The 19638-nt window shown below is 47.6% G+C and overlaps 3 protein-coding genes across 12 annotated transcripts in view; 1 reads left to right on the top strand and 2 right to left on the bottom strand.

Moving 5' to 3' along the window:
- TP73 (tumor protein p73) overlaps window positions 1-423 on the top strand; it is a 28845-nt gene extending 28422 nt beyond the window's left edge. For all 5 annotated transcript variants that reach the window (XM_039367660.1, XM_039367656.1, XM_039367657.1 and 2 more), the window contains one exon: window positions 100-423. In XM_039367660.1, coding sequence (XP_039223594.1) covers window positions 100-423 — 324 coding nt within the window. The remainder of the gene's footprint in view (window positions 1-99) is intronic.
- Window positions 238-11394, bottom strand: LOC120319161. Of its 5 annotated transcripts, XR_005559691.1 has the most exons (14): window positions 10593-11394; window positions 9369-9506; window positions 8845-9031; window positions 8112-8359; window positions 7301-7475; window positions 6789-6889; window positions 6389-6475; window positions 5661-5789; window positions 5211-5333; window positions 4401-4565; window positions 4119-4286; window positions 3306-3466; window positions 2524-2725; window positions 238-357 (listed from the first exon to the last, which is right to left on the bottom strand). XR_005559691.1 is itself a non-coding variant. In XM_039367665.1 (13 exons), exons 1-13 carry the CDS (start codon window positions 10666-10668, stop codon window positions 2660-2662), a joined length of 1809 nt encoding a protein of 602 aa, XP_039223599.1. In that variant the 5' UTR covers window positions 10669-11394; the 3' UTR covers window positions 844-2659. The 5 variants fall into 5 exon arrangements, 4 of the variants coding, with proteins under 4 accessions (XP_039223599.1, XP_039223596.1, XP_039223595.1 ...); XM_039367665.1 differs by lacking the exon at window positions 238-357 and having other exon boundaries at window positions 844-2725; window positions 6404-6475; XM_039367662.1 differs by lacking the exon at window positions 238-357 and having other exon boundaries at window positions 844-2725; window positions 4119-4283.
- A 542-nt stretch (window positions 11395-11936) lies between these two features.
- CCDC27 (coiled-coil domain containing 27) lies at window positions 11937-19562 on the bottom strand. Of its 2 annotated transcripts, none has more exons than XM_039367677.1 (13): window positions 19467-19562; window positions 18567-18758; window positions 17390-17516; window positions 16584-16721; window positions 15540-15673; window positions 14863-15039; window positions 14430-14657; window positions 14064-14250; window positions 13507-13637; window positions 12846-12923; window positions 12475-12687; window positions 12257-12361; window positions 11937-12160 (listed from the first exon to the last, which is right to left on the bottom strand). In XM_039367677.1, exons 2-13 carry the CDS (start codon window positions 18717-18719, stop codon window positions 12038-12040), a joined length of 1794 nt encoding a protein of 597 aa, XP_039223611.1. In that variant the 5' UTR covers window positions 18720-18758; window positions 19467-19562; the 3' UTR covers window positions 11937-12037. The 2 variants fall into 2 exon arrangements, with proteins under 2 accessions (XP_039223611.1, XP_039223612.1); XM_039367678.1 differs by having other exon boundaries at window positions 16584-16718; window positions 19467-19560.
- Window positions 19563-19638: the final 76 nt, after the last annotated feature.

The raw sequence follows: 19638 nt of genomic DNA on the forward strand, positions 1-19638 counted from the left end.
CAGGGAAACCCACCCAGCTCGCCGAGCACCCAGGACCCCACGGGGGGGGGGGAGCTCTGTTCTTCAGAGTCGATCCCGACACCTCTTGTTTCTTCGCAGGATCTCGCCGCCCTGAAGATCCCAGAGCAGTACCGCATGGTCATCTGGAGAGGCCTCCAAGATTTCAAGCAGAGCCACGAGTACGGCAGCCCGCAGCCGCTCATCCGTTCCAGCAGCAACGCCGCCACCATCTCCATCGGGACCTCCGGAGAGCTGCAGCGGCAGCGCGTCATGGAAGCCGTGCATTTCCGCGTCCGCCACACCATCACCATCCCCAACCGCAGCGGATCCGACGAGTGGGCGGACTTTGGCTTCGACCTGCCGGATTGCAAATCCCGGAAACAGTCCATCAAAGAGGAATTTCTGGAGGGGGAAATCAACTGAAGGGCTGGGGGTGGGGCGAGTGCAGTGGTGGGATTCAAATAGGTGAACAACCGGTTGTCTCCGTGGATGCCGCTTCCGGGAGTCCATTCTGGGCCTGGGCAACCAAAAATTAGCGACCGGTTCTGCCGAAGTGGTGCGAACCGGCTGAATCCCACCATTGGGTGAGTGGGTGAATAGGTGGTCTGCTGCAGACGGACGGCCTGTGGACCCCTAGATTTGGCCCGAGAGACCTAAGCCACCAAAAGTATTTCGCAGAGGTTGTGGTGTGGACTTCGGCGGGCCCACTTCCGTACGTTGTCTACCACCGCCAAGATCGTCTTGCCTTTTGCGCAAAAAAACGCAACTCATCGGAAAGAAAAGGAAAACGGAAATCGGTGAAAACTTACCATTCGAATTTCCTGAAAAAAACCTCGCTGTCCATTTTGCGTCCACGAGGAGAGGATGCCCTGGTTTCGTTCCTTAAGCATCCTCCAGTGTAAAGGGGGTCATCGCTCCTCGATTCCCCCCTTTGGTTGTAAAGGATCTAGAAACGAGGGGTACCAACCTCCGCGGACCCCATTCCTTCCCTTGACGGACTGCCAAAAAGTGTTTTGTTTTTCTACAGTGCTACGTGGAGTGGGGAGGGGAAAAAAAAAGCTGTTTGTAACTCGGTCAAGAAACCCCAAGTGACGTTTGTATTAGTTAGGTTCACCCTTTCATCTCCTCGAGCAAACATACACTGTACATAACTGTATTTAACCATTGTTGTAAGGTTTGTGTAAGCTATTTTAAGATGGACATGGCTTAGTCGCCTGGCTGAGAGATTCTGGGAGTTGAAGTCCACGAGTCATAAAAGGGTCCAGGTCTGAAGACCCCTGCTTTGGGAGGGGGGGTCTGGCTCGGGACACAGCAAATAATCAGCCGACGTCTGCCTGCCTCTCTCTCTCTCCCTGTTGGGATCATTCAGACAACAATGCTGGCCTCAGTTTAGGGGATCTGACTGGGACGCCACGAAACAGACAGAATTGGTTCCCCTTTTCTCCTAAATTGTCAAAACATGTTTGCTTTGCTGTCATGATCTTTTTGAGGAACAAAAAACAAACAAACAAAAAATCTTATTTTTATAAGTTTTTTTCCCTTTTGGTAATACAATAAATGTATTTCAAATGTTGGCTTTTTCCCCCTCTATAGGGGGGGGGGGGAAATCCCTTTTGTGTAAATGGATTTCTTCATGCTATTTTGTTTTTTTCATGTTCCTTAAGGAAATATCTCTGACTCTTCTGTCGCCAAAATACTGTATGAACACTGTTTAACGCTCTTCTTTCCAAGGGTTTTAAAAGCAGTATTTGGCAGCCTTAGCAACATTAAGACGGGTGGACTTCGACTCCCAGAATCCCCCAGCCAATATGTTTGGGCTTTAAACTCCCAGAATTCCCTAGCCAGTTGAAGTCTGTACATCTTTAAGCAGCTAAGGCTGAGACGCTGTTTTCAACCGCAGCCCATCGTTCCCTACTGGGAAATGAAGGATGGTAAATGTAGTCAAAACAGCCCAGAGAATCCAAGTGGAGGTAAGCTGGCCCCAAATCAAATTATTTTATTTTATTTTCAAAACTTTAAATCAAGCAGGCCTAAGAGTCTTCTGAGGAATTACTTCATCCAAACATTTTAAAAAAAAAGGTATCTAGGAGCTAACTTACTACATGCAGGAGTGGAAGGAGAATTTAATGGCATCTCTCTTGGAAAAAGGGATGCAAATAAAACTAAAAAACAGGCACCGCTCGTCCAAAAGGAAGAAGGCGTTGATCCAACGGCCGTTACATTTTAATCACAGTCTTCATCCAGTTTTTAATCTTTTGCTGCTCATAGTTGGGGTGGGGGTACCCAAAGACCTTCACCATCCATTTCTCAGCCTCTGATTGCTGCCCCCACAACTACAGGTCCCATCCTGCTGGAAAACCTCTCGCAGTTCCAAAACATTGCATCTAAACCTTGGCGAAATCCATCCACTATTCATGATACCTCCCACAATGCCAGGAGCTGATTATCACTTAATTAAAGGCAATTTTAAAAGCAGTATCTTCCAAAGCAGTTCTTTGCACCCAGGTCTGCTTGCAAACCTACCCTTTATTTTGATGCCTTGAGACTCTTCCCAGGTAATCCTCCAGGCCAGGTGTGATTTCCTGCAAGGCTTCTTTCTGACGTTATTTGTGGGGTTTTTTGAGCAAAATGCTTACTTTTGGGGGTCTGGCTTTCATTTTTACCGAATCGGTTTGCCAGGTATGAGGGATCCAGAAGGCTTGGTTAGGAATCTGCAGAGCGCTTCCTGCAAGCAAAATTTAGGGGGAGAAAAAAAAAAGCCAGAAATAAGCACCGAGAGAGTGAATTCACATCAGTGGGCGTTTCGCAAAATTGAATTTTTATTATTTTTTAACAGTGGAAATTGGACGTGCTGGGTTTCCTTTAAATAGTTTCTGTCATGCTAAAAATGCCCATGATTTAGAGAGGTCCTGTTTAAGGGGTTGAAAAAAATGAGCTTTGAAAATGCAAAAAACGCTTTGAGGGAAGGAAAGGGCGTTGTGATTATGTGTGAATTTAGAAAAAAAAAACCCTACAAAAAAGGAGGAACGGGCTAAAAGTGGAAATTGGAATGGAAAACTGCCACGCTTCTCCATCTCAACCTCAATCTCCTTCCAGCTGAGGATCACCACCGCTTTCTTCCGGGATGTTGAATTTTTCCATCTAGGCTACAATCGTAGATCACCGTGTGGCCTCCCATCCAAGCATTATGAGCCGGATCAGCTTCCAAGCTCAGAGAAGGTGGATCAAATGGTCTTCTCAGTCTGTTTGGGTCAAGAACGGGGGAGGAGGGTCTTAGTGGTACTTGTAGGGGGGGTGTCGCTCACCGGAAAACCACACGTGCCTTCTTCATAGCTGTGACCGCTGCAGTTCCTCCCTCCGTGTTTCGGGGATGGCTTGTTGCACTGCCGAGACCGCCGCACGACTCCTAACCCGCAGGAGACGGGGCAGGGTGTCCACGCTGCCCAGGGAGACCACGCTCCGTCCACTAAGGCAGAGAACAAACCATGGTTTCACCTCTTGAGACGTTGCTTGAAAAAAGCTGCAAGTCTCCGGATGTCGGCTTTCAGACTCTTGCACAGCGTGGCGAGGAATGATGGAGTTGTGAATCCCACAACACGGGTGGGGGGTTGAAATAGGATAGGGTTTCCTGCCTGAGCAGGGGGTTGGACTAGAAGACCTCCGAGGTCCCTTCCAGCTCTTATTCTGATTGATTGATTGAAATGGTACATTTTTTTCTGCCTGAGCAGGGGGTTGGACTAGAAGACCTTTGAGGTCCCTTCCAGCTCTATTCTTATTGATTAATCGATTGATTGAAATGGTCCAGGGTCTCCTGCTGGAGCAGGGGGTTGGACTAGAAGACCTCCGAAGTCCCTTCCGGTTCTGTTCTGATTGACTGATTGATTGAAATGCTATAGTGTTTCCTCCCTGAGAAGGGGGTTAGGCTAGAAGACCTCCAAGGTCCCTTCCAACTCCATCATCATCATCATTATTATATTATCATCATCTCTGAATTCTAAAGCACTTTTCAAGTTCATTAGAAGCTCCTTCACTGCTGAAGGAACGGAGGAATCCGGGAAGGAACTATCCCTGAAAACTATGACCCAATGACTTGCGGGTTGCTAGTCCTCATCAAATACCGGCACAGTGGCTCAGGTGGCATAATCCGAGTTGCTCCTTCTCCCCTTCGCAAGGGAGGCCTCCTCTGGAAGGACGAGGGCTGTCACAGAGCCGGACCCGTTTCTTGACCCCCGAACACGTCTCCAGGCACGGTGACCAGGGGGACCACACAGACCACCTGCCATCCGCTGAGGCAAAAGGGAGACAGAAGCAGAGACAAAACAGGACATACAGGCAGTCCTCAACTTACGACCGTTAACAGGGTCCAAACTTTCCGTTGGTTACGTGAGATTTGGACTTACCAGGGCAAGGATGCAGGCCGAGGCAGAGTCGGAGGTCAGACGAAGGCCCTAGGCAGCGCATCCCGCTTTCCACGTGAGCGCACTCGCGGATGCGCATCTGGCTTTGGAAGCCACAAGTGACGGAGCAGGGGGACCACGGGGACCACGGAGACCAGGCGCTCTTGGCTAGGTGGGAGAGGAGAAAATACAGTATTTTGTGAGCAAATATACCTTGCCGCTTCTTTCAGGAGCTCTTTTCTTATCTGTCTTTTTTTTCTTTCTTTTGGGACTTCTTTTTCAAAACAAGCCCGTTTTGCTGGCCTCTCCGAAGCTCTCCCCGCCCTAAGGATTGAGCCAAAATGTTTGCGCAGTGTGTTTAGTCCCTAAAAGAATCATCCCACTGGCCAAAGTTTCCGTTGCTAAAGGGGACGTCGGATAAGCGGCTTTTGCCTGGCTTTTTTTCACAACTTCTCCCGCCACGGCGCTTAAACGCATCCCCCGTGGTTGTTAAGTGAACCCTGGCTTCCCCGCGGATGGCAAAAGGCCACCAAAGGGGATCGCGGGACCCTTGCGACTGTCATAAATAGGAGCCCGTTTCCAAGCATTATTGTCCTACATGGGAGTCAGCGTGTGGATTTGGATGGTGTGAACACGGGGATACTGCTGCAAGTGGGAAAAAGGTTCATGGGTGACTTTTTTCAGCGCCAAATGAAGTGTAGATTGCACCTTGCTAGGAGGTACATGCTTAGAGCTTTTGGTCCTTTCCAGGGCAAATTTTCCCCAACCTGCAGAAATTTACACCCGATGTGTAAACGTGGGTGTGTGTCCCACCTGTGCAGCGCAAGCCGTCCCCCACAAAGCCACTGCGGCAGGCACAAATGTAGGAGCCCAGGGTGTTCAAACACAACGCGTCTTGGTTGCAGCCGTGGGTGCCTCGCGTACATTCGTCGATGTCTGAGAAAGGGAAAAAAAAATCAGAAATGAAATCAAGCAGAGCCAGCGAAGCGGTTCAAGGTCACAGCCATCTCCAGGCTTCTCCCCAAAGTTGAGAAACCCTGGTCTGGATTGTCTCAAGGGCGGGATTTGAGAACGGGGTCTTCACGGAGAGGGTGACCATCCCGAGGATCGTGAGAACCTCTTTTTGGAGGAGTTTGCCTCCGAAGTTTCACTGCTTTCTTCTGGAGCATTTTATCCCTTCCGCAGCAAGGCGCAGCCCGTATGGGAAAGCTATGCTTCCCAAACTCCTGGAAACGTCCTCTGGCAAGGAAGCATCTCCCCTACCTACACAGCTGAGCAGGCCGTCCCCTTCTAAGCCCTGCGGGCAGTGGCAGGAATACGATCCATAGGTGTTGAGGCACTTGGCCTCGGCTAGGCACGGTGTGGCGGTTTTTCTCTGGCACTCGTTGATGTCTTTTGGAAGGAAAGGAGGAGGAGGAGGAAGAGGAGTGAAGGAGAAGGGATAAGGAAAGCAGGAAAGGAAGAAAGGGGAAAAAGGAGAAGGGAAGGAGAAGAGGGAAGGGGAAAGGGAAAAAGAAGGGATGGGAAGGGAGGGAGGGATGGGAAAAGGGAAGGAGAAGGAAGGAAGGAGAAGGAAGGAAGGAAGGAAGGAAGGAAGGAAGGAAGGAAGGAAGGAAGGAAGGAAGGAAGGAAGGAAGGAAGGAAGGAGAGAAAAAGAAGAAAAATTACACTTTTTATAACCAGCCAGCATCAGCTTCTGTTTATGTTTATTTCCAGACTGTCACCATCAACTCCCCAAATCAAAAGCAGAGAAGACAAACTGGACAGGCCAGTTCACACAAACCCAGTCTTTTCCGTGCAGGACACAAAATCCACGGATTCCAATACCAAAAAATACCTTTTTCGGTTACAAAATACCCTTTTCGTATACAAAACCCACTTCGCTAACCACTGTTGGGGGTGGGGGGTAGATTTCCATTCTCGCAAATGCTAACAGACAGGCACGCGCACACGCACACGCACAGCTACAAAAAGCAAAGCTCAAAAGTTACCGACACAATGCACACCACTTCCTTCGAATCCCGGATTGCAACGGCAGTCCCTTTCTTCTCGGCTTCCCTGGCAGGTTTTGCTGACGTCTGAAAAGAAGCACGTCCGGTTGCAATGGAGCCTCAAATCAGAATTACAGTCAAATTGGACAAAATGTATTTGTCTGAAATGGTATAGGGTTTCCTGCCTGAGCAGGGGGTTGGACTAAATGACCTCTGAGGTCCCTTCCAACTTATTCTTCTTCCTCCTCCTCCTCCTCTTCTTTCCTTCCTTCCTTCTTCTCATTACTACTACTACTACTACTACTACTACTACTACTACTACTACTACTACTATTATTATTATTATTATTAAATATGGACGCTGTCCGTTCATTAAAAGAGACAGAGAACGACCCTTCACCTTTCTTTATTAAGAAGAGTCTCTCAGCCACCAAAACACGTCCAGGGACCTCAGAGTGAAAATCGTAAACCAGGGCTCGGATGTAACCAAAGTTAGATTCCCTGCAGGATGGACAGTAAAGAAAACACAGCAAATACTGGCCAATGCTGAGAGGGAAAAGCTTCATTGGATGAATAAACAAACAAACAAACCAAATTATTGTGTTCTGCTTGTTTGTTTGTATGGGGCTAGTCCCTCCAGTGTGTTGGCCGCCGGGAGGGATGTGCGCTGATCTTTTTTTGTCGCCTTCTTAGCTTTTTGCTGCCTCTTCTAAATGGCGTGTAAACGTGGTTTACTTCTATCTGTCCGTGGATGGCTTTTGTTCTAGAGAGAGCAGCTGCAGAGGCTGGTTAGGTTCAGGAAGGCAAGTAGGTTTCCCCCTGCCCCTTTGCAATTCTTTTTCCTACAGGGGACTAATGCGCTAACCCAGTTCTTAACATACAGGCAGACAGCAAGCAAGCAAGCCACCCTACGTTAATCCGCTGATCTCCATCTTTTCAACGTCCTCGGCGATGACCACGGCTTGGTTATCCAGCAAGGTCAGTGGACGGGGTTCCTGGATCCACTTGACGAAGCTGGAAGGCGAGAGGTGCAGGTACTTGTGTAACTGCAGGACCGCTGTATCGCCTTCCAAAAAGGGTCCAACCTCTTTTCCAAAAAAAAGGGGGGTGGGGGTGAGGGAGGGAGGGAAGAGGAGAAGCAACAAAGAAATGTCTCAATGTTCGGCTGCGTGGATTGGAATCGTGTCGGGGAAATGAATCAGGTAAGACAAGAAATGAAAGAGGAAAATGATAGATAGATAGATAGATAGATAGATAGATAGATAGATAGATAGATAGATAGATAGACAGACAGACAGACAGACAGACAGACAGACAGACAGAGATGATATGTAGATATAGAGATAGATGATAGATAGATAGATAAATAGATAGACAGACACAGACAGATAGATAGATATAGATGAGAGAGAGAGAGAGAGAGAGAGAGAGAGAGAGATTTATATAGATATAAATACACATTACTCCTTGTCCTACTTTTAGGTACTTTGGAGAATAAGTTGATCCTCCTCTTCTTTATGGCAGTCCCTCAAATACTGGAAAACTGCTATCATGTCCCCCCTTCTTTTCTCTAGATTAGCTAAACCCAATTCCTGCAGCCGTTCTTCCTATGTTTTGGTCTCCAGGCCTTTGATCATCTTAGTTGCTCCCTATTCCGTACCTGGGCTTTTGATTTCCCCCTGCCTAGCTGCAAGACTCTGCCTTTCTCACCACTCAGCCTTACCAATTGACGTTCCCTCCAGGGCAAAATAGAATCTCAGTCGAGAAGGGTTTAACGTTTGGAAGTGGGTTAAATCGTAAGCTTCAATTCCCAGAGTTTTGGGGATCAGGGGATGGCGTCTCACTTCCACCCAGAAAAGGTTGGGGTAAAAATCGTCATCCTGTATCGACAGGAGGGTCAGGACACGGCTGTGGCGGCCCACCATTATCCTCAGGGTCCTGTTTTCAAAAGATCCCAAACGCCGTCGGTAGCTGCAAGGAAGAGAAAAAAATGCTCTGTAGAAAGGAAGTATAAGGTGGTCCTTGACTTACAGCCAAAATTAATAATAATAATAGAATAGAATAGAATAGAATAGAATAGAATAGAATAACAGAGTTGGAAGGGACCTTGCAGGTCATCTAGTCCAACCCCCCTGCTCTGGCAAAAGGGGACCACGTGACCCTGGGACACTGCAACCGTCGTAAGTACGAGTCCATTGCCGAGCATCTGAATTTTGATCATGTGACACAACGGCCTTAAGTGTGGGAAAACGGCCCTCAGTCACTTTTTTCGCCGCTGCGGCAACTCCGAATGGTCACTAAATGAACGGTCGTTAAGGCGAGGACTATCTGTCCCTTGAGAACTTCTTAGGGAAGTCCTCTCCTCTCGCACTTACCCGTGTTTTAGCCGTCCGCAGAGCCGTAAAGTCTAACCAAATTAAGCCAGTAAGAAATCGGGCTTTTCGCAGCAACTTCACCTGTGGAACTGCGGGCTCTGCGCAGTGTAGAACTTGTACCAGACCAGGCTGGGCCGACGGCGGGTGGCGGAAGCCGAGACGGAGACTCGGAAAGTGACGGTCGGCTCTTTCACGTGGAGGAGACACACCTGCTCGCCCATCTCGTCACAAAGGGAAGCGTCAGAAACAGTGAGGTGGAAGGCCGGGGCTGCGAGCCGAGAGAAAGGTGAAATTTGGTTTTTTTTAATAATAATAATAATTTTAAAAAAGCAAAGTAAAATCTGAACATTTTCAGCACGCCGGATGTATTTCAGTCCCTTTTTCTCCACCTTGCCTTGTGGAGACGTTCGTTACTAATCAACGGCGGGTCCTTGACTTACGACCGTTTGTTTAATGACTGTTCAACGTGACTGGAGAGCTCAAAAGACTAACGAGTCTTCCTCAGTCTTATGACCGGGAGCATTAGGGGAGTTGAAGTTCCCATCCCGGGAGCTGCAGGGGTCACCTAAAAGGATCCATAAAGTAAAGACATGAGCGGGACTTGCCTTGGCAAAGATGGACACCATCTCCGTCGTAGCCTGGCAAGCAACGGCAATAAAACTCTAAAGAGAGTTTGTCCAGTTGGCAAATGGCTTTTGGGTGGCAGGGCATCTTCTGGCGGACACATTCGTATTTATATGGATCTAAGCAAGGAGCAGAGAAGCAATGGAGGAGAAAACACTATACTCCATCCGGAATACACTAATATGCAGCTTCGGGGCCGAGAGACCGTGCCTGAACAATAAACTTTAACTTTAGCTAACTAACAGAATAGAATAGAATAGAATAGAACAGAACAGAACAGAACAGAATAGAAGCTGGAAGGGACCTTGGAGGTCTTCTAGTCCAGCCCCCTGCTCAAACAGGAGAACCTACACCATCTCAGACAGGTGATTGTCTAGTCCAGGGGTAGGCAACCTTGGCTCTTTTATGACTCGTGGACTTCAACTCCCAGAATTCCTGAGCCAGCTACTGGCTCAGGAATTCTGGGAGTTGAAGTCCACGAGTCATAAAAGAGCCAAGGTTGCCTACCCCTGGTCTAGTCTCTTCTTAAAAACCTCCAGTGATGGAGCTCCCACGATTTCTGGTGGCAAGCTGTTCCACTGGTTAATTGTCCTCACTGTCGGGAAGTTTCTCCTTAATTCCAGGTTGCTTCTCTCTTTGGTCAGTTTCCAACCTTGTTTCTTGTCCTCCCCTCTGGTGCTTTGGTGAATAAAGTGACCCCCCCTTTGTGGTAGCCCCTCAAATACTGGAATGCTGCTATCCTGTCTCCCCTATTTCTTCTTTTCTTTAGACTAGCCAAACCCAAGTCCCACAGCCATTCTTCGTATGTTTTAGCCTGCAACTAACTTTAACAATTAACTTTAGCCTCTATGCCCTTTTTATCAAGCGTTCTGTTTATTTATGATGCGTGTTATTCTGTATTCTATTTTCCCACATCAAATTAGGACCAGAGCATGAACAAGGCCAAGCTAAATCAAAACGAGAGGGACAGCACTGGAAATGAATGATAATTTATTTTACTGACTTGAGGTATTCGATTTTTTTTATTACCCTGCCTTTATTGATTTATAAGTAGTCCAAGGCAGCTGCGTTATTTTTAACAAGCCCTTTGAAGGGAAAATTAGAGTCCAGCATGTTTAAAAAGAGGGGGGGGAAGAGGGAGAAATAACAGAGGAAATTAAAAATAGTCACGGAGACAGATTCTTAAGTTTGTCGAAGTGACTCACCGTTAATCAGACTTTTACCCTGCAGGGTGGAGAGGACGATGAAGAGGATTGGAGAAGGCAGGAAAGTAGTCTGCATTTTTTTTTATCGTGGTTTGCCTTTTTCCTGCAAACCTCTCATCCTTCGGCCTATGAATGCAAGCGAGGGGTCAGCAGCACGTCCATCTGTGTCCCGTCGGAACTAGGCAAGGATCGGGAGTCAGGATTCAAGGACGACAAAGGTCTGTTTCATTTCAAATCGTTCTGAAAGTTCCAGTTCTGGATTCTAACCCGTTTATCGCCTCCGAGGGGCGTCGTGGGAAAATCCAAGGAGATGCTGGTCGGAGAGACCTGGATGGCTAGAGTTCCTCCGACGGAGTTGAATCCTTGCATCTTTCCGAATTGAAGAGTTTCAGGACATGGGCAGAACAAGAAGGAAAACATTCCTGGCTGCCTTGCTTTGGCAAAATATCCACCAGTCAAGAAGCCCAAGGTGATCTTTAGCACACACACACATACACACACAAACCCAAAATTTGAAATAATTTAAAGCCACAGTAAAGTTGTGGCTTTAACATAAATAAAAAAGAAGCTTTGCTAGACTCCTCGGCTGGGAGGATGCAAAAGATGGTTTTAAATATGTGTAAGCAACATAGCGCGTGACAGACTTTCCCATGTAGCTGGGCAAAATTTTCATCATCAACTCCATTTTTTAAAAAAGACAATTCAACCTTAAATGCAATCCCTTAAATAGGAGCCAGCCGTGTGTTGCAGCTGCCAAAAAAACCCAACACAATTCTAGGCTGTGTGAACAGAGGGATAGAATCAAGATCAGGTGAAGTGTTAATACCATTTTACAAGGCCTTGGTAAGGCCACATCTGGCATAACTGCATCCAGTTTTGGTCACCACGATGTAAAAAAGACGTTGAGACTCTGGAAAGAGTGCAGAGAAGAGCAGCAAAGATGATCAGGGGACTGGAGGCTAAAGCATATAAGGAACGGTTGCTGGAATTGAATATGTCTAGTTTAATGAAGAGATTTAAATTTGGAATTGAAAAAATTAATCACGATAGAATTCAGAATCGAAGGACTGTAGTCTGGCCAGGTGTTTTACCTACGCTAAGACTCCGTCGTCAAGACGTTATGACTTCCAACAACTTCGCGAGGGTTGATGGGGTGGAAATGGCGATCAGATTTCACCCAAGCCCCTCGTTTGACCAACTTTGGCGGGCAATGATTACATTGGTCAGCTTCAAGCCGGCATTGGGCCAGATTTCCTGGGTCAAACGAGGGGACAAATTTTGAGCGATCTCCATCGGCCGCCCACCTGCTTATTTTCACTGTCAAGGAAAGGAGGGGGGGGAAAATCATGAGTGCCGTCGTTTAATTGGAGACTGGAAAAGGAACAGCTCAGGAGCAGAATAAGAAATTCAAGAGATTTTTTTTTTTAAAGCGGGGGTGGGATTTCTTATTTTCCTCCGGCTTTTTTCTTGTGAGTCGTCGGCGGGGCAGGCTCGGAGCTGAGCGATGGGACTTTTACCCCTTTCTGCTTCAACATTTGGTGGAAGTCGAGACGATCGGTTATGATTTTCTGAAAGACAGGGGCGTCCGTCAGGAAGAGCGGGGAGGGGAGTGCCATGGGTCTGTCCCCCCCCCCACAGCCACCACCGCCTTTCCACCATCTTACCTGCAAGGCCTCTAAAATCTCCTCGTCGGTGATTTCAGCCTGTGGAGACTTGGTGCCCGGCGTGCTGTAAGCGGCTTGGATAATTTTGCTGCGGAATCTTTCAAACTTTCGAAGAAAAGACAGAGAGAGAGAGAGAGAGAGAGAGAGAGAAGGAAGGGTTAACGGAGAAAGGGACGTCCTACGAAGCTGCCTCCTACAGCCTCCGGGGCCGCTCTTACCCGGGCGCTGACGCTCTCCAGAGTGACTCTGGTCTGCTGTTCCGCCCGTTGCAAAATCTCCAGCTGCTTCTCGAGTTCGTTCTGGCTGCTCAGCTGCTTCCCGCTGCGCTGCTGGTTCACCAGTAACTCTGACTGAAGCTGCTGGACGTTGCTTTGCAAAGACTGGATGGTCTGGTCACGGTCCGCCAGCTGGGCTTCCAGTCTGTTCACCTCCTGCGACCGGTGGAAGAAGGAGGGAAAGGAAAAAAGGGCAGTCAATTCTGGGTCTTTTTCAGGGCACACCTAAAATAGGAATAGGAACAGTTGATCGGCTCTAACCAAGAGCAGAAATCCACAGGTAGATATCCAAGGAGGGGGGGGGGTTCCCTTACCTGTCGAAGTTCGCAATTATCTTTCTCGATGGACCCCATCATTTCCTTGTGTTTCCTCTCCTCCCGCAAGTTGCAAAACTAAGAAGGAAAGGCAGAATTTGGGGGGAAAGTTCCCACACTGGGGATTTCCAATGAACAGGGTTTTTTGTTTTTAAAAAAGGAATGTATAAAAAAACAAGAGTCCTGCGGCGTCTTCCATCTAAAAAAACCTAGTCAGCAGCTGCCCAAAAAGCCAACGCAGTCTTAGGCTGCGTCAACAGAAAGAGAGCGTCAAGACTTACCGAGAAAAATAAAAGATATTTTTGTATTTTGTATTTGGATAACAAATATATATATATATATATATATTTAATCACAAAAACAAAAAAGAAAGCCGCTCGGATATGATCCTTCTCTCTCCTTTTATCTAGTCACTAAACAATTTCCCTCTGTTATGGGAACCGGCTGCTTTTCTCCCACACTTGCTTCAGTGTCCTTGGAAGTGACTCAGGCTCTTCTTCAGCAGAATCGACAAAGTTTCATTTCTCCATCTAAACAACTTTAAAGCAACACCTCCCACCCAACTCTAATGGCAGGAAGAAACCAAGAGGCATGTAGCTGCCGAAGTTTCATTCTCGACACACGGATCTCGGCCTCCTGCAGCCCAAGCCCACCGACCAACCTTATTAGACATGGCCTCCAGCTGTTCGCCTCGTTCCCGGAGTTCCTTCTGCAACGACTCTTGATCCACGTGAGCTTTCCGGAGTTGGGACTCCTCAAAAGACAACTGTCTCTGCAGGGATGAAATCGCACCTGGAGAAGCAAGGGGACGGCAGCCGGTGAAGCCCACTCACCCACATTTTTCCACCCATGCTTCCCTTCTTCTCCTTTTATTCCCCCAGCGGACTCTTAAGGAGAAATTTCCTGGCGGTGAGGACAATTAACCAGGGGAACGGCTTGCCACCAAAAGTGGTGGGTGCTCCACCACTGGAGGTTTTTAAGAAGAGACAGGACAGCCATTTGCCCGGAAAGATAGAGGATCTCCTGCTTGAGCAGAGGGTTGGGCCAAAGTCCCTCTGTTAGGTCTATTATTCTATTAATCAATCAATCAATAAATAAAAAATAACATTTCCCACCAGCTCTCCCTCCCCAACTCCCTGTATCGAAGGGAAACACCAGAGCTGCCCCCGGGTTCTCGAGATTTTTTCCACTCCAGGTTCTCGAGCTTTCTAGAGGTACCTGTGGCCAGCTCGTACTCGTTCCGCGCTTTCTGCAGCTCTTCGTACAGGAGTTCGTTCACTTTCTGGAACTCCAACAGCTTGTAGAGGATCAAGGTGTTCTCCGATTCCTCCCGGTCGCTCGATCCGCCTTCCCCCACTTTCGAATCGCTGCTCGAAAGATTGTCGTCCTCCAGCTCCACCAGGCTCTTTTTCCACCCAGGCAAGAAGCGGGGAAACGGAAGAGAACCGTCACCGTCGCGACTGTGGTTGTGTTGTTATTTATTTGTTGCCATTCTTGTTTGTATTGTTATCCCGTCCATGCACTTCTCCTGATCGCTTCCCATCCCTCTCGGCAACACCCCCACCACCTTGTTTGCGTCCTTACCTCCTTCTCCATGTGTTCCAGCTCCTCCTGGTCTTTCAAGAGCTCCTTCTTCAGGATCAAGGCTTTTGAGTCCAGCTTCTGCTCCGATTGGCTCAGCAACGCTTTCAGCCGCTCAAACTCCTGGCTGGATTCCTCCGACAGATCCAGACGGAGGGAGGGAGTGCTCTTCCATCCCGGCTGGAACGAGGAGCTGGTGCCCAGCAGCTGGCTGAAGCCCCATTCTGCAGCCTTGAGGAAAAGAAGATTTTGGAAAGCAAACCACCATTTAGAGAGGGCTGGGAAGTGGCGTATAAGCCTATTGCTGTTGCCATTCACAAATCTCGCTAAAGAAAACTTGGTGGCTTGGAGGGGGGAAAAAACCCCCCAAAAGCAAACAGGTCCTGGCAGCTATCCAGGCGCGAGATAAAGAAGCAAAGAAAGAGAGGGCGGCTACCTCAACCGAAGTGCTCCCTAAAAACATGGCCTGCCATTTTTGCAGCTGCTCCAGCTGTTTCTGCATTGCCTCGACCTCTTCCCGCAGAACCGCGATGACGCCATCCTTCCGTGTGCACTCGGCTTCGTAAGGAGCGAGGCGGGCCAATTCCTCTCCCATCTTGTTCAGACTCGCATCCTGGAAGGGAACCAAAATTCCTGCTTAATCTTAAATACCCCCCACCCACCCCCCGTCCAGATTTCCCACTGTTAGATCTCCACGGGACTCGGAAGGGGAACAATCCCAGCCTGTTCCCGGCAAATTGCTCCCTTCACTAAATGGACTGTTGTAAACCAGTGTTTCCCAAACTTGACAATTTTAAGGCATGTGGACTTCAACTCCCTGTGGAATTCTGGAAGTTGAAGTCCTCATGCCTTAAAATTGTCAAGTTTGGGAAACACTGTTGTAAACCGAGGACTGCCTGTGCTGGCGGCCGGTTAGGAGTTGCCCCGCAAGATGTTTGTCTTAAAAAATTTTTTTCCTTGATTTTAATAAACTTTGCCAGTCGGAAAAGGAGCCAGGCGATTCCCGATTTTGGGCCTTCCGTGGGCGAACACGGCTCTCTCTTCCGATCTTCTCCCGAAACCTCTCCGGGGAAAGTCATTCCATCCGTTTGGCTGCCAGGTTCAAATCCTCACCTTCTCATGAAGCACAGGGATGTACCACGGCATCCTATTCCCGGAGCGGGTTTTAACGTTGCCGGGGGGGACGATGCCTTCGGTAAAGCTCTTCCACTTGGGCAGCACGACTTCCGAGGATAAAGAGTGACAAACTGGGAAGGCGGAAAGAGAGAGAGAATCGTCACTCAAAGCCAACCCGAAGAGGGCAGGCTGCCCCAAAGAGTTGTGGGGTGCCCCCTTTTGGTTAGGGGGAGGAAACAGAGGCCGGCCTATAGAAGAAAAGATTTGTAACTCTGGGGTTGAACTGTGATGCTCAGTGAGTTGGGTCGCTTCCTTGCAGACGTTTCATGACCCAACTAGGTAACATCATCAGTGCTAGAAGGGAATGGGGATTATGGAGAGGAGGAGGAGGAGGAGGAGGAGGAGGAGGAGGAGGAGGAGGAGGAGGATTGTGGGATCCTTGGTGCTCTCTGAGCTGGGTGGTTTTCTTGCAGACATTTCATGAACCTACTAGGTAACATCATCAGTGTTAGAAGGGAGTGGGGGTTGTGGAGAGGATGAGGAAGAGGAGGAGAGGAACACGACAGTGGGGTCCTTGATGCTCTCTGAGCTTGGTGGCTTTCTTACAGACATTTCATGGCCCAACTAGGTAACATCATCAATGCTAGAAGGGAGTGGAGTTTGCGCAGAGGAGGAGGACTTATAGTGGCGTGATATAATTGAATGAAAGTGCTAATGTAGTTTTGTGTTCTGGGTTTAAAATGAAGGAGTTTTTTTAAAATCCCCTTTATGTATAACATTTGAGTATTTGTTAAAGTTAGTAAAATATCAAAACTAGAAAAAGTGTTTTCTCCCTTTAGGGCTAAAAAAAAATATTGAAATAATATAGAGGATTCTCTTCGTGTGAAAAAAGTGTGATAAAAGATGAATGAGTCAACAGAAGCACAGCGTATTATTCCCCATGGGAAGGACCGAGGCTGCTTTAATGCTATAAATCTCTCCTGGTTTTGGGAAGGTTCTGGGAAGAAAACCTGGGGACTGGAGCCAGACAAAGAAACTTACATCTGATGCGACTTCTCGAGTCCCAGACTTCGGGATTTTGGATAAGGGAATTCCAGTCTTCCAAGGAGATCTGGGAAGTCAGACTCATGGTGCTGAGGTTGGATGGGAGATCCCCATACTTCAAAGTGCTGCTCTCTGCTGGGGAGAAGAATGGGGTGGGGTGGGGTGGGGACAGCAAGGAGAGAGAATTCAGTTCTGACTCTTTCACGTCTGGGATGGTATTAACTGCCTTGGGCCGGGGGTTGGACTAGAAGACCTCCACGGTCCCTCCCAGCCCCAAGATTCTATGTAATTCTAGCATTAAGCTTGAAAACTGCGGGTTCACATTGCACTAAAGTACGGTTTGCATTAGCACGAAAAGCGTACATGTAGTCCTCGAATTACAACACTTCGTTTAGTGACAACACTTTAATAAGTGACGCAGGACCTTTTTTTTTTTTACACGTACGAAATTCAGACGCTAGGCAACTGCCTCGTATTTATGATGATCATAGCGTCCCGGTGTGTGTGCGTGCGTGTGTGTGTGTGTGAGAGAGAGAGAGACAGAGAGAGAGACATGATTTCCCTTCTGACAAGCAAACATCAGATTCGATTAACAACCGGTTCTTAACTTAACCGCTGGAGCGATTCACTGAGTGGTGAGGAAAGGGGCAAAATGCATTTTCACAACGGTCTCGCCTAGCAAAAGGAAATTTGGGATCGTAAGTCAAGGACCCCTTTTGCTGTGCGATTTCGCTGACTGCCCGCCAAGCCGGGGGTGGGCATCATGGAGGCCAAGCAAGTGACAAGCGGATGATGAGTTTTACCGAGGGAGGCTGAGGTGGCCTGGTGGCAATACTGAGGACATCCTGGCCGTTTCAGGAAGCAGCTCTGAAGCACCGCTGAGTCGGAAAAATCACTGGATACGCTGGAAATCTTCCTTTGCTCCTGGGCCTGGGAGGGGAGAAAAAGTGAAGACTCAACTCCCTCCGCTTATTGGTAAGCTGGAGGTTTCTCCAACTTTAACCAAAGGACGAGCTGGAGACTGGAAAGACCCTGGAGAGTTTTCTTTTCTAGTGAAAAGGACTAGGGGGAACATGATGGCAGTCTTCCAGTATGTGAGGGGCTGCCATAAAGAAGAGGGGGGTCACGTTATTCTCCAAAGCACCAGGATGAGAAACAACAGATGGAAACTAATCAAGGAGAGAAGCAACCTGGAATTAAAGAGAAATTCCCTGACAGTGAGGACAATTAACCAGTGGAACGGCTTGCCACCAGAAGTTGTGGGTGCTCCATGACTGGAGGTTTTTAAGAAGAGAGATTGGATAGCCCCTTATCTGGAATGGTATATAGGATCTCCTGCTTGAGCAGGGGAATGGACTAGAAGACCTCCAAGGTCCCTTCCAGCTCTGTTATTCTGATTCTGGATATTATTTTGGAGACCAAAGGAGATTTTGGAGACACTTGGAAGTCGCTGCTTCAATTAAGCTACGGGATTTACACTACGCAGATTGTGATTTTAGGATTCGGAGCAGCAGGAAGACCTAGGAAATGGCGTTAACTGAGCAAACAGGTCCTCGGCGTACAAGTTTGTTTAGTGACTGTTCAAAGTTAGAACGACACTGAAAAAAGTAACTTAGGACCGTTTTTCACTTATGACCGTTGTAGCATCTCACTTGGCAACTGGTTCCTATTTCTGAGAGTCGCAGTGTCCCGGGGTCATGTGATCCCCTTTGGTGACCTTCTGACAAGAAAAGTCAAGGAGGGGAGCTGGATTGACTTAACAACCTTGTTACTAATTCAACAACTCCAGTGATTCACTTAAGCACGGCGGCAAGAAAGCGCGTAAAATGGGGCACCCCTCACTTAACAGCTGTCTCGCTTATTAACAGAAACTTTGGGCTCCATTGAGGCCATAAGTCAAGGACTACCGGTATTAATACTTTTCCAAATATTAATACAACTAATGGCCCTTTTGCAAACCAAGCAGGAGGCATTGCCTACCTGTTTCTCATAATAAAGCTTGACCGCATGAAATGCTTTACTGGGGTGGATTTTCTCACTGACGGGACGATTCCACAAAAGGGTCTGCTGTGGGGAACTCGTCTTCCGCAGCTCATTTATCCCCTTCCTCATTAAGGTAGGGTTTTTCTCCATGATTGCAGAAACCTCGTTCTCTCTTCCATCTAAAAAGCCCTAGAAATAAAAAAAAAATCAAGTTTTTAAAAATTATTGTGCACCATCAAGTTGTTGTCAACTCCTAGGCGAATAAATAGATTTTTTTTTTTTTTACCCATGACCTGATCTTAAGAGGTGAAATAAAGAGTAGATTATCTTTCTGGCTGTATTTATTTCATTTCTTGCAAAGAAATGACTACAATTTAAGGATAGAGGGAGGGATAAATAAGTAAGTAGGTAGATTGGATAGATAGATGGATGGATAGATATAGATATATGGATGGAGATAGATAGATAGATAGATAGATAGATAGATAGATAGATAGATAGATAGATAGATAGATAGATAGATAATGGATGGATGGACAGAGATATCAGCAAACATCCCTAATACTCCTATATGTATATAATATATAACATACATATATCAAATATATATATAATTCACATATTATATAAAATAATAATATAGTAATAGAAATAGAGGAGTCAAAATGCAGGATTAGTAGCCAGGCTGAACTCTTCCTTTCTGGAGGCTTGAGTGGGGGCTAATCCTTAGATTTGCCAGGCTGGGGCTTATGGGGATGGTAGTTCGCCATTTGCAAAAGCCAGCAGGTTGAAGGAAACCGGCTTACCCGCCCGAAAATAAACACATACAATAATGCTTAATATACTCTTGTGAATAAACCGCCTGTCGTGGTAATTCACAATTGTGTAATAACGCACCAACTAGGCTCAAAGGCTCTCGGGCCTCCATTCAGGTAGGCTAACAGAGTTGCTTAGCAACGCGGCGGGGGAAATCGGCGCGCGGCGCGATTACGTCTTCTCCGCGACAGAGGGGCGCATGCGTGGTCGAGGATAAGCGGACGAGAAAGGGCACCTCCGAAGGCGCCATCTG

This window comes from Crotalus tigris, unplaced genomic scaffold (assembly GCF_016545835.1).
Source record: "Crotalus tigris isolate CLP2741 ecotype Arizona unplaced genomic scaffold, ASM1654583v1 scf7180000020588.15403103151:6194809, whole genome shotgun sequence".
Lineage (NCBI taxonomy): Eukaryota > Metazoa > Chordata > Lepidosauria > Squamata > Viperidae > Crotalus > Crotalus tigris.

What these genes read in the sequence shown, in the direction of transcription:
- LOC120319161 (XM_039367661.1), bottom strand. Translation starts at nt 10,668, where the DNA reads ATGCAGACTACTTTCCTGCCTTCTCCAATCCTCTTCATCGTCCTCTCC. An exon ending in CGGCCTGCTCAGCTGTGTAG is followed by an intron (nt 5,334 to 5,660) that starts GTAGGGGAGATG and finishes TCCCTTTCTCAG; the next exon opens with ACATCGACGAATGTACGCGA. An exon ending in CGGCCTGCATCCTTGCCCTG is followed by an intron (nt 4,287 to 4,400) that starts GTAAGTCCAAAT and finishes CTTTTGCCTCAG; the next exon opens with CGGATGGCAGGTGGTCTGTG.
- CCDC27 (XM_039367677.1), bottom strand. Translation starts at nt 18,719, where the DNA reads ATGGAGAAAAACCCTACCTTAATGAGGAAGGGGATAAATGAGCTGCGG. An exon ending in TGGAACACATGGAGAAGGAG is followed by an intron (nt 14,251 to 14,429) that starts GTAAGGACGCAA and finishes GGGTGGAAAAAG; the next exon opens with AGCCTGGTGGAGCTGGAGGA. An exon ending in CGAGTACGAGCTGGCCACAG is followed by an intron (nt 13,638 to 14,063) that starts GTACCTCTAGAA and finishes TTGCTTCTCCAG; the next exon opens with GTGCGATTTCATCCCTGCAG.